The 11,552-nt window shown below is 39.5% G+C and overlaps 1 protein-coding gene across 1 annotated transcript in view; it reads right to left on the bottom strand.

Moving 5' to 3' along the window:
• LOC106945278 (metalloproteinase inhibitor 3) overlaps positions 1–10,949 on the bottom strand; it is a 20,013-nt gene extending 9,064 nt beyond the window's left edge. The window contains exons 1-3 of the mRNA XM_015028840.1: positions 10,606–10,949; positions 3,017–3,099; positions 251–362 (exon numbers count right to left, since the gene is read on the bottom strand). Of these exons, the coding sequence (XP_014884326.1) occupies positions 251–362; positions 3,017–3,099; positions 10,606–10,735 (325 nt within the window). The 5' untranslated portion in view covers positions 10,736–10,949. The remainder of the gene's footprint in view (positions 1–250; positions 363–3,016; positions 3,100–10,605) is intronic.
• Between the last annotated feature and the right edge of the window lie 603 nt (positions 10,950–11,552).

The following is an 11,552-nucleotide window of genomic DNA, read 5'->3' as shown; positions in this document are numbered from 1 at the left end:
GTTTTTCCTTTAAATTTTTGAAAAATTATGAATTTTCCCCCCCCCCCCCCCCAAAAAAAAAAAAAAAATAACTACACGTCATCCTAACGACAAAAAGTCTAATTTAAAAATTTGTTTTTTTTCGAAATCGACACTTTTTCATTAAGCACATTTATTTTCAATATGTCAAATTGAGCAATTGTATGGTCGATGGAAATGCAGTTGTAGTCAAGCAGCATTCTTTTTTCAAAGTATGACTTCGACAGCTCACCTGTGATCAGGTACTGGTACTTGTTGATCTCAAACTTGACGCCGCACAAACTCTCGGAGGCGTCCGTGTAGATGTGCTGCACATGCTGAACTTTCTCGAATCCTTTGTACATCTGAAAAAGAAAAAAAAAAAGGGGAGATGGAATCAAGGCACTGGAAAAACAGTGCTAGAGTTCTCTCAGCGACACTCAAAAGTCCCCACATGAACAACAAGGAAAAGGAAAGAACACTCCTGCTTTATCAGATGACTATTTTAAGGGACTACCGCGAGGGAATGAAAATCTGAAGGCTCGGCTTTTGGTGAAATCCGAGATAACGTGACGAGTAACGTGGTGCAACTGTGATAGGTACACAGCCTAAAGTCTGTTTTCAGAGGTCTGCTTCCTTCTCTGTTTTTTTAAGGGTGTAATGTATTTTTCTGAGAACAACAGGAAATCCCTGTTTAGCAGCGCTCCCAGAAAAACGGAACAAACTATTACCTCAGCCAGAAGCTGTGGAGCTTTATGGAGGCCAAAGGGATTCGTCTCATAGGATTTGTAGAAATCTGGAGGATGCTTTGCTTTTTATATAAGCTCAAACAGTCGTAATACATAACAAAAAGGCCACTGTTGTACAGATGCTGGTGCGTGACTCTGACAAAATGTTTACTCTCGATGCGAGGAGTTTGGTTGAGCTGTAATACCCGTAAGCCTACTAATCCTTCGGCCTGGCTCCTGTCAAAGCAGCGGGCCGATGTCAGCATCTGTCAGAAATATGGAGCGTTATGTAAGGATCTGGAGAAAAGGAGGGACGGCCTTCCAGGACTGGAATTCCAGTCTGCGTTTAGTTATAGGCTGGAGAGACACTGGTGTAAGTTTCTTAAACCTATATTATAGTTTTAAGAAAGTATAGCTTTTAAATGGGTTTCTACATTAAAAGCCCAGCATTAAAGAGAAGGAGTTTAACAATAACAGTAAGACTACATGTTATCAGTTTAGAGACCATTAATCATGTGGCTGTGAACATCAAATTAGCTCAAACTAGCAATGATTCAATTACAGATTTGTATCATAAGAGTGTTCTGTATCTTAAAAGTGAAGGTTTTCATGTAATGACCTCAATTTTTCAAAATGAGTCTTAAATGTACAACTTCTCTTCTAGCAACTCTTAATTTAGAAATTTGCTTCTGGTCTTAATTGGATCTATGGCTTTAAAATGAGGTTAAGAACTTCTCTATCATCGGCTGAGCATATCGGACAACGTTTGGCAAGAAGAATGTTGATTTCAGTAGGTTACCAAAAAGGGTCAATCTTGGGTGAAGATTAGGTTTATAATTCACCTAAACAAAGAAAGGCTTGGTTCAAATAGGGGGCATTTTATGCAGTTCAGTAGATCTTGATGTTGAGTTATAATGGACTTAAAATTATTAAATTTAACATGCAGAAGCATACAGAAAAGTTATTTTACTTTTTCCCCAAAAATGTATTTTCTGTGAGCTAAGCACCAGTTGCCTTCATTTACAATTTTTAGAATCTATTTGATAACCTTTAGATGACCGTTCTAGGTGGTAGAATAACTGGACAGCGAAATAATAATATAAAAACTTTCATAACACAAAACCGTAGAGTTTTTATCAACCTACCAGTTACATTCCTTTTTCTGACAGTTTGTCAGAGAGCTTTACCCACTACATTAGGAAAAAACAGCAGTGGGTATTTTTTCTGGTTTCTGTAGAGAACTGGAATTGCATAAATTTGATTAGAAATGAAATGTGTTATTACAATATGTGCTTTTACAATATGAATTCTAATTTCAAGTATTTTCAGTACAACACTGTTATAATTCCAATAACCAATGTAGCTTAATTTAGTTGATGGTAAGACAGTGGATTTTTTCAGTTGTACATCATTATTCTGACGTTGGTATGTCCAGAATTAAAAATGTAAAGAAGTCTTTGGAATGCAGAACTTGCTGCTATTCGTTTTCGGTTATGCTGAGGTCACTGAGGTAAATGCTCAGACCCGACACAGACCAGAAAAGGTAGACACTGCTAACAAAGTTAGTTGTGCTAACCCCTAAAGTACTAATTACCGGCACTAGTTTTGCTCACTCTACCGCACTACACAAACACAGTATTTAGTGGACATAAATGCTAAAGTGCTAATCATAAACATTAGTTGCGGCAATGCTAAAGGAATATACCAAAATGGTATTTAGTAGACGCTAATGCTAATTATATCTGCCCTTGAAACACTTCAACATTTGAGCGTCAGTTTAATTTTGACATTATAATGTACATGTTGTATGATGATCTCAGATATTGTATTTATGTTTAAATCTTATTCTCTACTGTCCGTATTTAATTTGGACCCTGTACGTTTCTTCTTTGAAATAAAGTTATTGGCGGGGAAGAGAGGACATGAGAGGAAACGGAACCACTGGGTAAACAGTCTTCAATCACTTCAAAATAAGAGCATGAAGATAAACGTCTACTTGAAGGATTCATAACTGTCAACACACATGAATTTTATTCAACTGAAAGTTAAAGTAACTTGGTACCTTATAATTTATCTGCAAAAATTAGTTGAGGGTAAGCTAACTGCGCTAAACATTTTCAAAGTTAGCTAAAGCGCTAAAAATAAAGATTTTAATTACAAATGGTGCAAAAATGATTGCAATTGTATTATTTAATACCATGTAGTCTTAGCTGAAAGGTTCTCAAAGTTTCTGTTTAGCTTCATGCTTCGAAGACGAACATTAAGGACTGAAGGGAATCTAAGATCCTCACCTTCATCTGCTTGATGGTGTAGCGCATTGTTCCAAAAGGTCCATCTCTCAGCAGCTTCTTGCCGACCACCTTAGCTCTGATCACTGTAAAGAAAGAAACGGACATGTTTGTTAGAACTCAATAGTATGCTTTCGCTTTTAACCCTATATTAGTTTGCGCACAGGTGAGAGCGGCATTTCTAAACACCTCCTGAATAGTGCATTAGAACCAGGTTAGCTGCACCGGTAAGCTGTTTATCTGATTTCCTGCATCGTTGCATTGTTTGCCCCGGAAGGAACATCGCTTCGGAATTCTCATGGAAAACTTAAATGAGAATTGGAGAAGAAGACATATACCAAGAAAGAACATTTTGGGGGTGGGGGGGAAGAGTACTATCAGTGTGGCGAACCCTCATGCACATAAATGAGCTGAAAACACCTGGAAGTGACCGATTGCTTTAACTGATTCTGACATAATGGATCTTACTGAGAAACGTCTGGAACAGGGAGTGTAGAAATGAGCGTTTATTTGAGCTGCTGGATGGGGCCTAATGCGGGTCCTGCATAAGCCATCAGCCCTCTGAAGTTCACCTGCTGCCCCGAACCCCAGCAGCCGCAGACACAACTAACACTGGTCTTGTTTATTATCTTCTCCCCATGGAATTTCCTTCCCACATTCTTTGGGGAGCTTGCGTTCCACAGAAAGAGGAGAAAATAATAAGGATTCATTTTTATTGGCCGCAGAGAGGCAAACGAGGGATGTCGCCTTCTGTTCTGCTTTCAATTTGTCAAGCTGGCAAATGAGAAGTGGGCACCTTCTACAGAAAGTAGTTATATCTTGGTCACCGCAAATGTATTCTGGATGTGAAGGCCCCAATTTGAAATGAGTTTGTTTTAACTTTTTTTGTTAGAGAGCATGAACCGATTGAAAATGAAGGAAAATCTTGAGTACCCTCCGTGGACGGATGGATGGATGGAGTGAAGTTGAGGGATGTAACTTTTATGGGAAATCGGGATAGGAAAATACTAAAATCTAGTTTGAATGTTTTTCAGCTATTTTCTGAACAGTTTCTGACCATTAATGAGTCTTTTTGAAGTTAATTATCATCTTAAAAGCAATAGATTTTAGAATGCACACCCATCTAAAGGCAACATTGTTCATGTCAGGATTAGTGCACAACAACTTCCTACCCGCCACATGCTTCCTGACCTTTCACTAGAACTTTCCTTGATCCATTAATCAACTCTTTTAATTTCATCCAAAAGCACTCCATTACAAACTGACCTCTGCTAAATGTACCCAAACTCTGTTTGACAGATGTCTGCTGCGAACAATTACTAAGGAATTTGCAGACATAACGGGACCTTTTGCCTCAGTTAAATACACCTCCCATCATTACTTAAACCTTTCATTGCAGAACCATTTTTCCTACTCTGGTCTGACCTCAAAAACAAATGTTCTAGCTGGAAGAACCTCAGATAAATCAACCGACGCATGTCCATATAAGATCCTTCTTGTTGGCCGGCAGCGATGGTGCCATTTCCAATGGGAATCTGTGAAAGGATCCAGCTGTTCTGGACAGAAGAGCAGCACTACCAGCACTTGTCTGAGATTTAGAGGGGTTGCATTTTCGGTTTGGTGGATGTACTCTGCAGTGAGCTGCTTCTGCTGGGTACAGATGTCACAGTGAACCATTATGCTCCCAGGATAGTTGTGTCATCTTGCTCTGTGTTGTAAAGAGTATTCCCTAAATGTTGTATAATTAAACAATGCAATATTCTGGCTGAAGTCAATGCAGTGAAAAAAAAAGGGGTTCAAAAATGTTACATTTTTATCGTTCCTACAATAAGCTTTATTGAGAAACAATCGTTGAATGACCAGCAATTTTGTTTCTGTCTGAATGAAGCGTTAAAGTTATATAGGGTTGCCTTTCCATTGCATGTGGCAGTGCGCTGCTGGTCAGCTGCCTGAAATTACCCCGTTCTGGATTTTTGTTTTTGTTAAAGCACATCTGAAATATTAAAAAGAAAATGCTATATTGATACCTGACATGCTATAGGCTGCAAATAAGCCAATTCAAAAGCAGCATTCAGTGTCCTTGGTGCTGATTGGCTGTACCTTTAAGTGTAAATAAGGAAGACTGAAGATGTTAGCTTCTGTGGTATTGCCAAGATGGGTTCCATTGTGTATATTAATGCATACCAATGTATTTTTTGGCATTTGAACAATTAAAATAGGCAGTTATAGATTATGTCATAAGGAGTTTTGAGTATTAGCTGTTTTAGCTAGTTGAGGACCATCATGGCCCCTTGCCCCATTGAATACTGGGGGTCCACTGTACTTGTTAGTTGCTGTGAAATTCTCATAGTTTATGTGACATGGAGTAACATAACAATACAGATTATGAGCAAATTAAAGAGTCCTAAAAAATTACATTTGACAGTTCTTTAATTAGCATGAAGAAGCTAAAGCATTCCTCCGCTTTTTGCTTACAACATTTAGCAAAACCGGATGTAGTGATTAGTTTTTTCACAAATTTTGTAGATAAAATAACTCAAAAATCAACACCAAAACTACATCTAGCTGCAGCTGAATGCAATAAATGTATCTGCCAAAAAACTAGCCACATGATAGCCAAAGCCAACCCAGCTAATGGTGCTTCTGAATCCCTTTTGCTTAACATTTAAGCTTTTTTTTTTTTTTTCCAAAGACAGATTTTTATTAATTCTTTAAGCCTTTTATTGTGCTTAATGTTAGATTGGTAGGAATTGATTATTTAAGTCAGTATTTAAGTTATCAATTAGATGCTACATAAAAAAAAATCCCCTTCCCAGTTTAAAATTCTAGGTTACTGTGGTGATCCTCTTCTGCAGAGGAATCTTTATGCAGTCTCATGAGTGGGAGGCTTTTCATAGTGAGAAAGGTAACCAGGATGTGACGGAAATAAAGTGAATCCATTTTTCACTCAGCCTCCATTGCCTAGAGCATGGGATTATAAAAAAGATTGAATGTGAATGCTAAACATTCAATTCAGCCGACGTAGAGTGTGACAAAATGCAGCCATAACAAGGATTGAGTTACTGTGTAACATAGGTGCATGCCTGTGTGGAAAAAGAGGAATAATAATAAGAAAGTGACACAAGGAGAAGTTATTGAGTTCAGTCTGCAGGAAGTTATCCAAGTATGAGGAGGTAAGTGGGAGGAAGAGGATTTCTCACACTTTACCACACTCAAAAATAAACAGTGTCCTCTGGCTGTAGAACCTCGTGTCAGAAAGAAACCACAGGACAAAGAAAAAAATATAGAATACATTTATGCAGGATGTCTAAATATATGTCAAGTCTTTTCTAAAAACTATGCATCACCATCTCATTTCCTCCTGATTATGTTCTATGCATTCATAAAACCATAATTATTGCTTCTTCTGGCAGCTATTCTCTAGCCATTTCTCATATTTCTGTTTCCTAGTCATGGCTGGATAGGTTCTTTTCCTGACCAGAACGGATCCAGAGGTTTTACCTCACTTGGCCATCATGCATCATCGGTTCTTGGACCGCCATAAAAGAAAAAATCATACTGCAAGAATGGTATAGCGGAATTGAATTTTAGTTTTGAAGCTGTTCAAAAGTCACGGCCCACCTTGACACACTAGCTCATCCAATCCTCAATCCCCTAGTACCAAGCAGCAAACACTGCACTGTCAGACAGCAGGTCACACAACAACGGTTCAACACACACAAGTAATCTGAATACTCCTACATATCTCCCCAAATTAAACTCAACACTCAGTTTAGCTAGTATCTATACACTAGGACAGTTATTATTACAGCTATATCAATGAATTTTGCTTTCTCATGAAAGTTTTCCAATAATCTACAGTTGCCATTCTTGTGGTCACTGCCCAAGAAATAACTTGTCAAACACCTGGTATTTTCTTTGCTTCTCAGGCACCCAGTTTGCATTTACATCTTACATTTCTTATCTTTTGCACTCACTCGCCATTTGCTGACTGGCTGACTACGTTTCAGATTCTCCTTTCAGGCTGGTCGGTTGTGCAGATGTGCAGTTGGTTCTTATCAGGATGCTCTAACTATAAGCTCTAATTCAGAAATGCTTTATTCATTTCAAAGGGATATTAAATGTTGTAACCCATCAGCCAAGTATGTTCAAAGAGTTGTGGATGGTGATGCTGTTGGAGGAAGGATCAACATTGCAACGAATCTGACAAAAGCCTCAGACTGTCATGACATGCTAATCGCATAAATGACGATATTCCACATTTTATGTCATGGGTAACACTATTAGTTGCTGGCAAGCTCTGTTAATCCACCTCATTTGCTTTTTCTGTGGTCCTGCTCTGCATGCATAAAGCCTTCTTTCAACTCCTCTGGAATTAGGAGTTGTAGTTCAGGTATTAATTGAGTTTTTGAGGTACTAGTCAGACGTTCCCAGTAACAAAAACAATACCTTGCTGCCATGGTTGCATATCATAGCTTTCTAAAAGTAAGACTCTGAAAGGAAGGATGCTGTTCATCCTTCCAGATGAACAGCATTCAAAAGCATAGGGAATATGGACAAAAGTCTACAAAAAGAACAAATGAGAACTAACGTAAGAGGAACTCCAACATGTTGTTGCAATGACAGTCGTAATTCTGTAATATCATACATCAGAGTAACTTCATTTTTTGAGATTTGCAAGTGGATATTTCTTAAACCTCCCAAACGTGATCAGCTCTTTGCTTTGTGTCATATTATAGTGCTGTGATGAGTGTCTGTTGGGTCATTGTCTTCAGCCCCCCATACTGGCCTCCACAAGTGCGTGGTCATTGCAGAAGGGAGGGGGCTGTGGGCTGGAGATTTGATACGCTCGGCTCAGGAGACAAACATCTCAGGCTTGTCCGGAATCCCGACTCTGACATCTCGTCGTATTTCAACTGACTTTTGGGAAAACTCTGGAAGCCGTCCGCCCTTACATAATGCCTCTCACCACAGGAGTCTAGACTGCATGCCCTTTGTCAAGCAATCACCTGTTCTGCTGCAGATAGGGAGCTGAGGACTGACTGCCAGAATAAATGCAAAGTAAAATACATTTTGACTCTAGATGTTTTCTCTACAAAACTGACTTCTTTACAACTACACCAGGCTGCAACCTGGTAGCACCTTTTACCTGCATTGACGTGTCAGTCTTCTCTGATCTGGCTTAGGGAAGGCCTTGTTGAGAAAATAATTGCCACACCTTTAGACAAGTGAATGACCTGCTTAAACAGAGCCAATTACCTGTCTGAATGGCTCCATTAAGCAACATCAAGAAATGACATTTTTTGTGGCCAAAGTCTCTTAAGACAGTTGGCTACCTAAATGTTCGTCAAAACATCTTCTGCTGCTTCAAGGATATTGTGTTTTTCTACATTTCAGTTGAAATATTTCACAGCATAAAGAGAGAGGCTTCAGCAACCCAGTTTCCAGGGCTTTATCCTCGCCGTTCTTTTTCAGCGGTGTGCTTGTGGGCGATTATGGGTTAGGGCCAAGAAAACAAGAGCAAGATGCTTTGAACTCCCCTTCAGGTCTGAAACTGGGAAGATCCAGTCTTGTTGCCTTTGATGTCGACAGAGTAAATTACAGCATTTCTCTCTCGTCACCTTAATGTTTGCACCACTTATGGTTGCCAGCCACTGTGTTTTAGAAGCAGAAGACATTCATGTATGAAAATAATGACTTGTGGATATAAAAATAGGACTGTTTGTCTCATAAAAACTTTATTATGGCATTCTTTATGGCCAAGGTTGACCCAGATCATCCAGTCGCAGCGTCTCCATGCTTTGAAGTTTCTCAAGGAACTCGGAAGCACATCTCAAGCCAAGCCATAACCTTGGAAATGGGATTTGTGAACTGTCCCCATTGAAGTCAGTTCCAGATTCTACTCAGCTGAGTCTCAGCAGGGGCCAGAAGCATGAGCTATCCAAACTGCTAAAAAGGTGGTGGATTAGTGTTTGAGGAAGCTGCATTTTGACTTGGTCCAACTGGGTCACTGGCTGGATGTGTATCTACTCTCCTGGAGATTTGAAGTATCTTAAGTTAAGAAGTTAAGACTTTCTCTTTTTAAATGCGGAGTCCTTAAAGGGCTTTATGGGTAAACGTCTATTTGAAGACCTGTTAAAAGGTCGGGTACCGCCCATTTCAGGGCTAGACAAAACTGTCATCTACATCTAAACACCTCTACTGTGGTATACTGCTGTTGATCTGGCATTTGGAAAGAGTGTTTGTTCGCACATTAGAATAAAATTAAAAGGCTTTAAAAAGTACTACTAATGTACAAACTGATAGCTTAACATTATATTATACAGTGTAATAATCAAGTGTTAATCTTTAGTTTTAAATAAAAGCAAAACGATCATCTCAAAGTAAGCATACTGATAGAATCTCTGGTTTCATGCCTGAAAGGAATAAAACTTCAGGTGAAATGTGAGAGTGTGTCCTATCTGAATTACCTCAGTTCCCTCACACAGCCCCCACCTCCCCACCCACCTAAACACGGCCTCATTCCCCTCACGGTTCAATCGCCTAATCCTAGTGCTAAGCCAGATCCCGAGTTCATATTATTCTGGGCTGCCAGGGTAAGCATATCCAGGTAGTAAAACCAGCTGTGTGACCCCCGTTGTACCGCTGCTCGGCAATATCTGGCTGCCCATCACAGAAATACCACCATGTGCAGACAAATAAGGATCTTGTAAAAACATGAAAGCAGCCTATAGGTGCAATTTTAAAACTTAAACTCAGAGCGTATTGTTGCATAATCGGTACCCCTCCACCTTAAAGCAGTCTCCAAGTCTTCCTTTGTATACTCCCCCAAACTAACCTCTCTCTGCTAAAACAAACAGCAATCTTTTTACTGTCAGGCCCAATAATAGCAAGGATTTTATTACTCAAAAATATAAATGTTTGACATTAAACAAAAAAAGAAAAAAGTCTTAGAAACATTTTTTGTCACAAACCCCTTGAAACCTGTGAAACAGATTAATTTAGCAGCCAATCAGAAGCTGAGTCAAATACCAACAATACAACACAGGAGACGCCCATTTATCTTTGACTGCAGAGGAGCAAATCATAAAAATAGGGATGCACAATATATTAGCACTAATATCGGTATCAGTCCGACAAATAAAAGAAGAATATTATATTATACATGTAATATCTGTAAATATCAGTTGTCTGCTATAATGGCAATATTAATATCAGATGGTCATGTCGCCACACATGTTCATATCGGAGCATCCCTAAAACCAACCCCCAAAAAACAAAACCTTTATTTTATGCCGCCCTGGGTAGAGAGCCATACCCATTTTTAGAAATCTGACTTGCCTGTGAAGTTATCTGCGACGTTTAATGCAATATAGCTCCCGTGAATTGTAAAATTACTACATACTATAGGGACAAATACACAGTAACAAGCTATACACTCTGATACTCGACCTGCAAGTTTTTTTACTGTGTACCAAGGCTCACGTGCGTTCTGTCCTCCTCGCGCTGACATGCGTCACTTTGACCTGAGCGTTTCCTCGCGTTAATATGAAAGGAAAGCGAGCAACAAGGCCACGTAATTAATGACTCACCTATGTCGGAGTTACAGAAGGCATCTTGCGGGTGCGTGAGCGCGCACGAGCAGCCCTCGGTCAGCTGAGGAACCTGCAGGCTGCTGAAGACGAACAGCAGGCTGATGAGGTGCTGGTACACAGACTGCATGTCTCCAAAGTTCCGCTCCTCTCTGTGCTGCTGCTGGAAGAAATAAACTGTGTTGGAGTCCGAGTGGGTCCGCTGCGGCAGAAGAAGCGGAGGTGGCTCTCTGTTAGTGTGTAACCTCCAGGAGGGAGCTGCTGCTGCTGCTGCTGCTGCTGCTGCTGTTGCTGCGCACCGCTTTAAGTGAGCGTTTCCTTCTGACGGTGGACAGGAGGACAGCCGCTCATATACGGCGTCCCAGACACGCCCCCCTCTCTCGGATCTGGAGCTCGCGGCCGCAGCGGCCAATCAGAGCCCGGTGATGCCATTCAGTTTTTAAAAATGACGTCGCTCTTCAAACTTTCCTACTTCCCCCCCGCAGTTTAACCAAATAAAAAAAAGTAACAGTAAAAACACTGAATGACTGGCGGAGAAAATTTTTTTTTACCATCACCTAAGAAGGGTAACAGAGTGTTGAATTAAAAAAATATATATATTGAAAGGCAAACTTGCCTTTCAATATTTAGTTGTTACTTTTAATCAGATATTTATGTCTGATTAAATCAGATAAAATATATTTATAACCATATTTTGAGATAATTAGACATGGCAAAACACGGCTTGTAACCTGCATAAAACTATTAAAAACAAGCAAAAACACTGTACTTCCCTTATAATTTAATTTCCCCCTAAATATGTATATATTTAATTTAAATTAACTGGAAAATTCAAATATAGCTCATTGCATTAAAGTGGCTGCAGGTCACAGGAGATATTGAGTTTAAATCCAATATAAAGCAATTTAGTGAATTTAAAGTGAGTACAGTAAATCCAAAGAGATTAC

The sequence above is a fragment of the Poecilia latipinna genome, unplaced genomic scaffold, assembly GCF_001443285.1.
Source record: "Poecilia latipinna isolate Pla-1442-1.1 unplaced genomic scaffold, P_latipinna-1.0 Scaffold137, whole genome shotgun sequence".
In the NCBI taxonomy this organism is placed as follows: Eukaryota; Metazoa; Chordata; class Actinopteri; order Cyprinodontiformes; family Poeciliidae; genus Poecilia; species Poecilia latipinna.
The sequence above is the reverse complement of the archived record's forward strand: the minus strand, read 5'-3'. Positions and strand labels throughout refer to the sequence as shown.